We start from the raw sequence: 12,417 nt of genomic DNA, 5'->3' as shown, positions 1-12,417 counted from the left end.
ACAAAGCCGTCTCACTGGCCCCGGTTCATCTCCCGCACAACTCTGCGCAGCACATCCCCAGAACACGCGCCGCGGTCGCCGCCGCCAGCGAGACGTCCTTTGTTTTCGCAATTTTCTGTCCATCTTTCTTTAATTGACTCGCTTCGGCGTATTCTAATCGCCGCCGACAGCCGGCGCTCATGGGAAACGCTAGCTTTGTTCCGTCGCCCGTCTTTAATTTCCCCCGTGCAAATGGATGTCACGATTTCTTTATGTTCTCGTAGTCCCACCACCGCCATCAATGGCGTCGGAAGCCCCAGAGGGATAGTCAGATTGAAAAAGAGAGAGAGAGATAAACCGAGAGTGACTGCTCCCTCGTAGGCCGTGCAGAGAGGGAAGGTTATTTCGAGAATCGTAAGTTGTGGCCCGCTATTCTGGTGCCGAGCATATGTGCCATTGATGGGCTTGGGTTTCGGAAATCCTCCCCCCCCCCCTCCTCCTCCATGCTAATCAGGCGTGATGCGGTCGGCTGGCGTCTGTGGTGCGGTCGGGGCCTGGCACGTCTACTCCGCGCTCAGCGTCTCCGCGAGGGTTGCAATTACGCCGCCGAGCCGAGGAGGCAACGCTTATTATTTCGAGCGGAGGCCGCGCGTAACGTCGCGGGCCGTATCTTCTTCTCCCCCGTCCCCCGTCCACGCCACACACTCCGCTTTTCAAGTGGAATTCAATCCAAAAGTTGTGATTGAGACTCTCGGGATCTCCAGTCCCTCTGATTCATTTTGAGTGCCGCTGTACAAAAAAACAACTACAGTTAGAGCCGCCATAGGCTCCGGAGGTCCTTACAACAACAATTGGATCTGGATCAAAATCCCCCTCCCCCTCCTCCCTCTCTCTCTCTCTCTCTCCCTCTCTCTCTCTCCCTCTCTCTCCTTCTCCCTTTCTCTCCCTCTCTCTCTCTCCCTCTCTCTCTCCCCCTCTCTCTCCCCCTCTCTCTCCCTCTATCTCCCTCTCTCTCTCCCTCTCTCTCTCCCCCCGCCCCCCCGCCTCTACCCTCCCTCTCTCTCCCCCTCTCTGAGAGACGAGCGTGGACAGTTCGGGGGCTGGGCCCAGTGTGTGACCGGACCTCTTGTTTGTTCAGCTTGCGGTCTGAGCCGCGGCGCAGGGCCAGGCGGGGGGGCCGTCCGGGGCGCCGTTGGCGGACAGCCGCGATATTTCGCGTGTGTCGGACAGGGGTCTCCGCCGACAGACCGTCTGGGCGCCGGGTTGACCGAGGGCGGGCGTCCGTGCGACACAGGGGTTAGGATTGCATAACGGAGGTTACAGATGGGCCTGGCTCTCAGGAGTCAATCAATCTAACAGGGGTTTTCCTGGTTCGCAGGCGACTTGGAAAAGACCAGTTCTCGTGGCGCATATTTTTAGATGGCCGAGCGCACATCATGTGCCTGAAATTAAGTTTGCCTGCAGTTCTCAAGTGTTCTTAAGTCAGTATGAATGAATAGTGGTTTTGTGGTTTCATGCTCGCCTTATCATGACTTTGTCTCGTCTGAAGATGCATAAATCCAATTAACCTAATCGCATCGTGCTCGACAACGGTATTCATTTGGTTCTCTCTTTTCCCCTCACCCGACAGGACTGGTGACTACCACCTCCAGGAAGCTGGACAGGGAGCAACAGGAAGAGCACATTCTTGAGGTAAGGCACTTCTCTTTTTTTTAATTTCTTTATTTAGTCTGGCGTGTACCGTCTGAAATGAAAATAAGAGGGAGAGAGGAGGAAAGAGAAACAGCGGAACGTCCTTGGCGGCGCGGGCGAGCGAGCCGCCTCAGCGTTTGTTTGAAAAGGCGCGAGTGGCTCGCCGGGCCAGGTGCCACGCTCAAGGTCAGCCGGCGACGCCGTCCTCTGGAAGAGTCCAAAAGTGGAAGAAGGGGGGTGGGGGGGGGGAGGAAAAACGCAAAGTCAGCAACTTCAGCCCCGACATTTCGCCCAGGCTTCATCCCGCCGACCCCGGCGTTTGGCCCTGCGCCAGACGGGGTGAGACGAAGGGACGCTGCGTTCCGCATTCTGGATCCACCGCCATCCGTCTCGTCCAGATATCCGGGGACGGGGAGGGAGGAGGAGGAGGAGGAGGAGGAGGGGGGGGGGGATCCTGGTGACTGCTCCTTTGTTCTTCCCCAGTGTTCCGTCTCGGGGATCGAGCAAGCCGGGACAGGAAGCAGCAGTCAGCGGCCGGACCAGTGTTTAAACTTGTGGTTTTTTAATTGAGCTCCCCTCTCTCTCTCTCTCTCTCTCTCTCTCTCCCTCTCCTCTATCTCTCCCTCTCCTCTATCTCTCTCTCTTTCTCTCTCTCCCTCTCCTCTATCTCTCTCTCCTCTCTTTCTTTCTTTCTTTCTTTCTTTCTTTCTTTCTTTCTTTCTTTCTTTCTTTCTTTCTTTCTTTCTTTCTTTCTTTCTTTCTTTCTTTCTTTCTTTCTTTCTTTCTCTCTCTATCTCTCTCCCGTTCTTTCTCTCTCTATATAACTATCTTTCTCTCTATCTCTCTCTCCCTTTCTTTCTGTCTTTCTCTCTCTCTCTCTCTCTCTTTCTATTTCCAAAGCACGTGCTCTGGCACTTTTAATTGTGTGCCAGGGCCTGATGGGAGCAGATTGGATCGGGCTGTAATATTGTTATAAGCCTCGCCAGTTGCGGTGGACCTGATACCTATTAATGCCGGTTCCACCGGAGCCCGACCTGCTCCTGTGTTCCCGAGCTCCTCCTGTGTTCCCGACCTGCTTCTGTGTTCCCGCGCGCCAGCTTGCACGGCGCATCGCGCTAATTGCATTCTGGGATTCGGAATAAATGGTAGCGAGGGTGAAGGGAGAGGGGAGGACTCCCAAGGGTTCCCTTGTTCCCCAAGGGAGGCATTTGGGAGACGTTTTACTGCCTCTCCGCCGGCCTACCCTCTCTCCACACCTCACTGATGAATGAAGTGGCCCCGTCTCCTGAGATTTGAGTGCCAGGACCTTCAAAGAGAAGCCATTGGGGCATTTTAGCACAATAGGCCTTTAATTTGTAAAAGTGGCCCAGGCCAGGACAGGTTGTGGTGAGAATGAGAACACACATACACACACAAACACACACATACACACACATACACACACAAACACACACATACACACACAAACACACACATACACACACATACACACACATACACACACAAACACACACATACACACACATACACACACAAAAACACACACATACACACAAAAACACACACATACACGCACACACACGCACTCACTGTAGAATTAGAGTGATCTATTGTATATCTTGGAGTCAGTCAGTGATTGTGAGACTCGGGCGTCTGCAGAAACCCAGGTTCAGACCGTTCCAAGAAAACCAACCAGAGCCGGATTTCAGTTTAGAAATGCTGTTCATTTGTACTCTTGATGAAATTCATTCCAACAGACATTTAATAAACACATTTACTACTTGGCAGAGAGCACTACGGTTAGCGCCTTTAAGGTTCACGCAATAATAATCAGATTTTTATTGTGAGAGAATATTATACAGGAAAAGGGCCCCTGCGCAATGTTAACACCTCGACCGCTGTCCAAGAACATCATAGTTAACATTTCTATGGTCACTTAGTCAAGAACAGTCGAGAGCAGGAGCGAGGGGCGTGGCGGGGGGCGGGGGGGGGGTAACTTCTGACCTAAATACCTCGAATGTGGGTAAGTGAGACCAGAGCTGCGCGCCCCTGCCCGATCCCCGTAACCATGGTAACCTCTGAAGTTGTTTTTTTTTTCTACTTGTGGCGCTGGTCACTTTTTAGCCGGAATCCAGCAGGAAGCTCTTTTAAGGAGCCAGATCTTCCTGGAGGGAGGCACTCCGAAATCCCCCCCTCCCACCTAGATAAACGCCCTTCCCACACACACAAACACACACACACACACACACACACACACACCTTGCTCCACTACACCCTCAGGGCAACTGGCAGCAGGAGCCCCCATGGATAGTTGGGGGATGGTGTGTCAGTCTGTCTGAGCGTTTGTGTGTGTGTGGAAACATGTGGAGCCATTAGGAAGGGTTTCTGTCTGCCTTGTTTACACCAGATGCCGAGAGGAGATGGGGGGGGGGGCTGAGCCCGGTGGGAGGGGGGGGTCGGAAGGGCTTTTAGCTTTTATGGTGGGATCGCGGATGGGGGGTTGGTAGTTGGTTTGTCGTGTGTGTGTGTGTTTGTGTGTGTGTGTGTGCCACAGGCGACCGTTAGGGGGTTGGTTCAGGCAGCCTCGGCAAACGAGCAGGCCCTCCTCTGTGGTCTGAGTGTGGGCTCTAGCGGACGCGTGAGAGGCTTGGGAGGAGGAGGAGGGGGGAGGCGGAGGGTAAACAACAAGGAGGAGAACATGTCAGGACACGTCGGCCAGACCTGCAGAGGAACACATGGCCCTCACACTGGGGGAGAGAGGAAGGGAATGTTCTGTCCATCCCTCTCTCTCTTTCTCTCTCTCTCGCGCCACAATTTCGGCGCCTCTTCCTGTAGTGCCACGACGGCGCTACATTCTGACCCCGTATTTCGGCGCTCGACACCCGGCAGGACCGGGTCACCGGCCCGCCACGGCCAGACCCTGCGCTGTCGCTTTGTCGTGAGCGCCCGCCGAGCGTTGCGTTGTTGTGGCTGTCTGGCCGCTGATAAAGACTGTTTTCGTGAGCCTGTTTTCGTGAGCGGGGAGGGCCGTGATGATGATAGGCTGTCTGGTCTGGCTCCGGCACGCGGCGCCGCCTCCGAGACACGCCGCCCGTTCAGCCGAGCCAGGGGCCCTCCACAGTTGTTTGTGACAGGCTTTTTTCTTTTGTATTCACCGAGTACGCACCGTTTCATTTCTCTGTTTTCTGTAACCGCGGACCGAAAAACTAAGCGCGATTCACTGCAGATGTCCTTGGTTCAGGTTTATTCCTCTGCCCCCCCCTCTCTCTCTCTCTCTCTCTCTCTCTCTCTCTCTCTCTCTTCACTGGCTGCGCTAAAGAATGGCAACGCGTTTCCGGAGCAGGGGCCAAATGAAATCATCTGGTCATAATGGAAATGTTCATTACCGAGAATGGGACGAGAACCAACACATCTCCGGTCCCAAGGGGGCGGGCTGTGTGTGTGTGTGTGTGCGTGCGTGTGCGTTCGTGTGTGTGTGTATGTGTGTGGGGTCGGGGGTTGGCGGGAGGGGTTCTTGCCATCTCATTTAATTAATTCCGTTTGGACAAATAGTGCGGGCAGCCGTGGACAAGCCCCAGAAAAACAAAAGCACATTATTATGACAGTAATCGTCGGCTGTAGCAGCAAATGGCGTGTGACTGGCCCGGTGTCCCAGTGTTCTAACGCGCCGAGCAGATGTTTTCAAATGACTTCCCAGGCATTTGTGCTCGTCTTTTATTTATTTATTTCGACACTGCCTAAACTGGAAGGCCTCTCACATCCTTACCTCAGCCCCGTGAGCCACAGGCAACTACAGCCATTCTCATAATGACTAGATTTATTAATTAAGTGTTATGTTTAGGCCAGCTTATGGCTCTTGGCTTTCATTAAGCCTGCTCGACTGCCTCGCGACGATTAGACGCTTCTGAACATGCAAGGCTCAAATTAATGAAGTGCTTAAATTGCCAGTGGCCACTACAGTCGAGCGAACCAGGTTGCAGCCTTTGGCTTGATTTGAAAACTCTTGTTCGCCGACTAAATGGACCAACACACTGGATTGCGTGACGCCGCATTATCCTCATACCTAATACTATGTATCTGTATGCTTTGAAGTAAAACATCAGGGCGTATCAAATGGCCTTTCTTCTCCCTCTGTCTGGTTGAGCGGCAATACATAAATCAACAGCATGCAGGATAATGGAATGGAATGATTTTGAGCTCCGAAGACAGATGTTTACAGCGAACGACTGAGCATGTGACACGAGAAGAAAGATGAACCCCCCCCTACGATGGGAACGTAGCGGTGTTGTCATTGGACCGTGTCGATTTGTCCCCCCAGAAAATCAACAACCGTGATTGGCCTCGCAAATTGCATCACAATTGCTGTACAAAGAGTGAAAGAGACAACGAAAAAAAAGAGACCAATTGCAGCATCAATCAGATTGGAGTCTCTCTGCCCCCCCCCCCCCCCCCAGGAACACTTGGGAGCTACGTATGGAGAGAGCAAGACATTTTACCACCTTGGCTTCCCTGATCAATTCTAGCTACCTTGAGGACATTCATTATTTCAATCGCTCTGTGCATCATCGCCTCCTTCCTTCTGTGCAATTTGCGTGTTGTTCACGCGAACGGGCCTTACGTGAAAACCCATACCCGCGCCCGTATGGCCGTTTCCCCCGGGTGCTCTGTCGTATGGCGGCGACAGCAGAGCGCGGAGGATTGCGGCGGCGTGACGCGTGATGGCGCGCAAGAGTTGAACCTCCGGCAGGCTCTTTACGCACTACAGAGGCGCGCTACTTTGCTGTCATATGCAGCGTGAGCAGAAAAGAAGTACGGCCGTCTGGCGGCAATCAAGTTCCAAGTGATTGCATCTCCTGTCTTACCGGCCCATCGAACAGTTCATCTGCATACAGCATGATATGAGTGTTAACATCTCTTTCTCTCTCTCCCAGATCACCGTCACTGACCACGGCGTGCCGGCCAAGTCCACCACCGTCCGCGTCATCGTGTCGGTGCTGGACGAGAACGACAACCGGCCGCTCTTCCTGGAGAAGATCTACAAGATCAAGCTACCGGAGCGAGAGCGGGCGGAGAAGGAGAAGGAGAAGGAGAAGGAGCGGGCCCCGAGGAGGGACCCCGTGTACCGCGTCATCGCCTCGGACCGCGACCGGGACGCCAACGCCGAGATCTCCTACAGCATCGAGGAAGGCGACGAGCACGGGAAGTTCTTCATCGAGCCCAAGACCGGCCTGGTGTCCTCCAAGAAGTTCTCCTCCGCCGGGGAGTACGACATCCTCACCGTGAGTGTCCGGCCCTTAACCCCATCTCCGTTATGTAGGGTGGAATCAAATAAAATCAAAAAGCCTTATCCGTTCCAAATCAAGGGGGGGGGGGGGCTGTTTGGTTTCCCTTAGTCCTGAGGAGTAATGCTCCTGGGTTGCGAGATGAGTTACTTATAAGTTTGGTATCAATAGTGTAACGTGTATTTTAGTGCTACTTGAGTAGCAGCGCTTAATTATGGGGCGGTTCACGTCGAGGCCGGCGGTTAAATTAGCCTCATTACGCCACGCTTGGCTCTCTCACCTGTTCGCTGGAGGATACCATTGCAACAGGTGCCCCACTCTGCTGTAGTCGTTCCCGCGTAGACTAGCCGACCTCTGACCCCAGCGACCCTGCACCCCCCCACAACCCCGTCTGCCTCTTATTCGGGCTTCTCTCTCACTTTCACCTCCCCCAACCCTCCCCCCCCCTCTCTCTCTCTCTCTCTCTCTCTCTCTCCCAATTCAATGAGCCTAATGTGCATGAGAAATGCATAAACTCTCACGTCAGATCAACCGTAACAGAATAATGACTCTCTGTCTGTCTCTGTCTGTCTCTGTCTCTCTCTCCCTCTCTCTGTCTCTGTCTCTCTCCCTCCCTCAGATCAAAGCGGTGGACAACGGGCGTCCGCAGAAGTCGTCCACCTGCCGCCTGCACATCGAGTGGATCCCCAAGCCCCAGGTGCCGGCCGACGCGCCGCCGCTGGCCTTCGAGGATGCGCCCTTCTCCTTCTCCGTGATGGAGAGCGACCCCGTGGCACACATGGTGGGGGTCATCACCACGGAGACCTCCGACACACCCGTCTGGTTCGAGATCACAGGTACAGAAGCGGGCGATTAATATATGCGCGCGTGTGCATGTTGGGGTAGTCAAAGGAATGCACGCATTTACTCTTAGTTCCTTACCAACTAACATTTGTGTGTGTGTGTGTGTGTGCGTGCGCACGAGCGAGCGTGTGTGTATCCCCTCGTGGATATCCCTCCGCACCAACCTCATCAAGGGGAGTGTGTAAACTGAATCACCCATCCTCGCGTGCGCTAATTGAATTTCCCATAGTCTCTCTTGTCTGCATGAAATGACTCCCGCTGTATGAACTCTCTTCTGAAAAGCTCCCTTCCTCCTCTCCTTCTAACCGACTTCTGACTGACGGCTTCTCTCTGTTTCTCTCTGTGTGTTCTTGCTTCTCGGCTTCACTCTGGGATGTTTTTTTTGTTTGTTTTCTGTTTGGGGTTGGATTTTTTTTGTTTTTTTTGCAAGGCGACGTAGAGGCAGCTGAGGTGTTTTACCTCCTCCAGATGGCCTGCGACCACAACTGTACAGCAGAAGGTAGCTGCTGGCGAGAGGGAGGCGGATCTCCTAGCCGCGCCCCGGCTTAAGAGATTTTGTCTGTGACGTCTGTGCCGTGTGTGTGTGTGTTGTGGTTGTTGTCGTGACAAAAACCGTGACGCGGTGGCGCCAGGCGTTCAGGCTTGTCGGACCAGGAGTTTTTTCCCCCCCCTCGCTTTTTTTGTTGGTTTGACACGGCCGGGAAAAACCCCCTGGCCCCGATGAGCCTGACCTCGAGTTTCCCCTGGCCCCGATGAGCCTGACCTCGAGTTTCTCCCGGTCTGCTCACGCACCCGGGGAAAACGCCCTGGCGCCCGCCGCGTACCACGCGCATGCCGCTGGCGGCGCCATGCACTCTTTGTGAGACGTACCTGCATCCGCTACATAGGACTCCATGTTGACAGGGCTCGATGTACCGTGTGCGCTTGTTATTCAGTGGTTAGACTCACAACGCTTCGATCAACCGGAGACTGAGGACGTTCTCCCAGCTTTCATTGCTAAAACTGGGTGGAAACAATTAGAGTAAAAAAAAAGAAGAAAAAAAAGTGCATTACAGAACCAATCCAAAACGACGTTGCGCTAACTTGCCGTCTTTTCTCCATTCACCGTGCGTGAACGCACGACCGACCCCCCCTCCCCCCCCCTCGCTCCCCCTCCGCAGGTGGTAACTACGACAGCCGCTACGACGTGGGCAAGGCCAGCGGGACCCTGATCGTGGCGAGGCCCCTGGACGCCGAGCAGAAATCCAATTACAACCTGACGGTGGAGGCGACGGACGGGACGCGCTCCGTCAGCACACAGGTGATTACAGCGCTAATGAGACGCTTTTTTCGGGGGGGGGGGGGGTGGGGGAGGGAGGGGAGGAGTGGAAAGGAAAGATGACCGGCTCCCTGGATGACGGGTGGAAAAAACAACCGCGGCGGTGTGTTTGCGATGAAACGGCCGGGGGGGGGGGGGGGGGGGGGCCTTCCACCATCGCGTGTTTGGGCGCCTCGCGTCACGTCTCACCTAGTAATCAACTCTCAAACAAGATGACGGGACTTTGGTCGCTGGATGAAAAGGGGACATGGCGTTGGCGAATGAAATAACGCGCTTGAAACGTCGTTTTAAGTTCGCCTGAGACCACTGGGGTGCGTGTCCATAGGATTTTACTGCCTATACGTTTTGATTTCATACCGTAAGAAAGAATGACTCAACTTGGCTGAGGAACAGAGATGCGGACCAGGATGAACTTGAAAGAGGGAGAGAGGGAGGGAGAGAGAGAGAGAGAGGGGTGGGGGGGAGGGGGAGAGAGAGGGGGAGGGAGAGAGAGAGAGAGAGAAAGTTTCCATTTTTCCGACTGTTTTGATTAGGCTTGTGTGCGGATCCGGGGGGGGGGGGGGGGGGGGGGGGGAGGGGCTCTTCTCCAACCGTGTCTCTCTCGTCATACCATGTGCCGGACGACAGGCATTCCACCTCCCTCCCTCCCTCCCTCGCTCCGTCTAGCGGCAGAGCGCACCGGAGCGTTCTTTTGGCGGGGAGCTCCAGGATTCTTCCATTGTCTCATTCCCGAGGCAGGCTCAGAGCGGAGAGAGCGGTGCCGTCTAGACCTCCTCCTTTTTTATTATTCTTTTCCCCGCATTCCTTCCTTCGCCTCTCCCCGCCTCTTCTGCCGTCTCTCTCTCTCTCTCTCTCTCTCTCTCACTCTCTGAACTTGCGTGTCTTTTCTCATCCCTTTCTTCTCGTCCCTGCCCTTTACCCGAGACGCGGCGGCCCCCCTGAATGGCGAGGGCAAGGGAGGTATGTAGGCCGGGTACGGTGGGGGGGGGGGGGGGGGGGGGGGGGGCGGTGACGTCTAAACAATTAGTAAAGTTAGTCCCCCTCGAACACACACATTAAACTCAACGTTGCCACCGACCGCCGAGAAGCGGGCGCGTTAAGCGGCGTCAGTTAAAAAGCACATTGCAAGCGTAGCGGCCCGTTCGCGGTTCGGACGCGTGCGTGTTTCGCCGCGCGTGTGCGTTTCGCCGGGCGGGCCGTGCTTTCAGAGCGCTACTGTACGATATCGCCTGCTCTGCGGCACCAATAGCTTTTGTCTGGACAGTCACGGCTTGTCAGTCGGATTGTGAACACGCCACGTAGCGTCCTCAGAAGTCGGCGTCCCCAGACGTGGCTCTGGCCATGTGGGACGCCGGCAGCAGGGAAAGGTTTTGTGGCCCCCTTCTCTCAAAGGTCGCTTCAGCGAGCCGCGAGAGAAAGACTCTATTTGTTTGTCACCGCCTGTGAATAAGGCCTTTTATCATCCGGGCCGCCGCGCTCCGCCTGGCTTCGCTTGAACCTCTCTCTCTCTCTCTCTCTCTCTCTCTCTCTCTCTCCACCCCGTCGGTGCCACGCTGTCATCCTCGGCGGAGCAGACCGTCTGAACCACTCGCAGAGCACCTATTGTCAGAACCTGTCATTCAGCCCGTCTCTCCCTCTCTCTCTCTCTCTCTCTCCCTCTCTCTCTCTCTCTCTCTCTCTCACATTCTTTCTCTCGTTCTTTCTCTCTCTCTGTCTCTTTCTGTCTCTTGTGTTCTTCCTCTCTGTCTCTCTCGTTATTTCTGTCTCTATTTCTTTCCCTCGTTCTTCCTCTCTCTCATTCTTTCTCTCTCTGTCTCTTCCTCTCTCTCTCTCTCTCATTCTTTCTCTTTCTCTGTCTCTTTCTGTCTCTTGTGTTCTTCCTCTCTGTCTCTCTCGTTATTTCTGTCTCTATTTCTCTTCCTCGTTCTTCCTCTCTCTCATTCTCCCTCTCTGTCTCTCTCTCTCTCTTGTGTTCTCTTTCTCTCTCGCTCTCTCTCATCCTTTCCCTCCCTCTCTCTCTCTCTCTCTCGCCTCCTCTCTCTCGCTCTCTCCACAAACACACACACACGCACACACACACACACACACACACACACACAGACACTCCCCCAGACAACTCGAGAACAGGCGCACACCCTCCTCCCCATCTCCTCCAGCACGCAGCAGTCTTTTGAAGTCTGCGTCGAGTTCAAAGACACCCCCCCCCTCCCCTCCCCCTCTCAGAGAACCGTACGCGAAGCATCTTCAAATCATCCCTCCCCGCCTGAGTGTTTTGACCAGAGGGTCGGGCGCTACACAAAAGAAAAAAATGACATAACGCAATTAGTACCAGTGCTGAAGGAGGGGGGAGGGGCTTTGAACCCTCAACCCGCTGCTTTTCAGTCCTCATTATCGGCTATTGTGGAGCCCCCCCCCCCCCACCCTTCCCCGCCATCACACATGATTTGTCACAGACCGCCCAAACACACATACAGGGATCACAAACCTCTCCAGAGGGATTTGTGTGTGTCTCTCGTCGCATTTTAATCAGGGCCTGTGTGTGTCTCAACATGTTTTTCGGTGTGTGTTCGTGCGTGTGTGTTTGCGTGTGCGTGTGCGTGCACACGCGAGCTGTCACAGAACGCGGCGGCGGCCCGCCTCCGGCTCGCAGCTCGGCTACGCAGTCCACACGGGAGGCCGCGTCTTTGTGTTCGCCGTGCGTCGCTGCGGCAAGGCTTCTCAGCCCTGCACTCAAATTCTAACCCCCCCCACCCACATCCTCCCCGTCAACAGGTCCTCACAGCGCCGAGCGCCCACGCCAGCTAGCGTGACTCACAATCCCGGTCGACCGGACCCATTGTGCTAATATTTGTCCGTTTATTTGTACGTATTTCGCAAATTATGTAGGAAATGTTGCGGTTTGGTGGAGCTCAGTGGAGAGCCGATTAAGTTGGTGTAACTTAGTGTACCTCGGCATGTTATCCTTTGTTGATCTTTTTTTAGAATTTGAGAGCGGAAGGGCCTTTGATTTTAAGTTCCTTTATCTGCACTCCCCACGGGGTCGCGTCGACTTATAGGGGTGGGTGGGACGCCCGCGGGGGCGAATGGGCAGTCTGTTTTCTCTTAATCACTGAAGATTACATTGAGTAATCAAGTTTGAGGATAACCCTGAAACAAGACCTTGTCTATTCTCATGGCTCCGCGCATGTGACCTCGGGACCAAAGTACCCAAAAGCACGCGTTTCAAGTCCTTGAGCGGATTAAAGACGAGGGAGGCGATGGTTTTGTACTTTGGTTCTGTTTTCCGGAACGGGTGTCCTGTGT

At 54.4% G+C, this 12,417-nt stretch overlaps 1 protein-coding gene across 1 annotated transcript in view; it reads left to right on the top strand.

The window, feature by feature from the left end:
* fat1a (FAT atypical cadherin 1a) overlaps positions 1-12,417 on the top strand; it is a gene marked incomplete at both ends in the record, with an annotated part of 72,931 nt that overhangs the window by 24,673 nt on the left and 35,841 nt on the right. Inside the window, 4 exons of the mRNA XM_084454584.1 lie at positions 1,610-1,671; positions 6,603-6,950; positions 7,573-7,789; positions 8,957-9,096. Of these exons, the coding sequence (XP_084310710.1) occupies positions 1,610-1,671; positions 6,603-6,950; positions 7,573-7,789; positions 8,957-9,096 (767 nt within the window). The remainder of the gene's footprint in view (positions 1-1,609; positions 1,672-6,602; positions 6,951-7,572; positions 7,790-8,956; positions 9,097-12,417) is intronic.

This window comes from Borostomias antarcticus (assembly GCF_949987555.1).
Source record: "Borostomias antarcticus genome assembly, chromosome: 20".
NCBI lineage: Eukaryota > Metazoa > Chordata > Actinopteri > Stomiiformes > Stomiidae > Borostomias > Borostomias antarcticus.
This window is presented reverse-complemented; position numbering and strand designations above follow the sequence as displayed.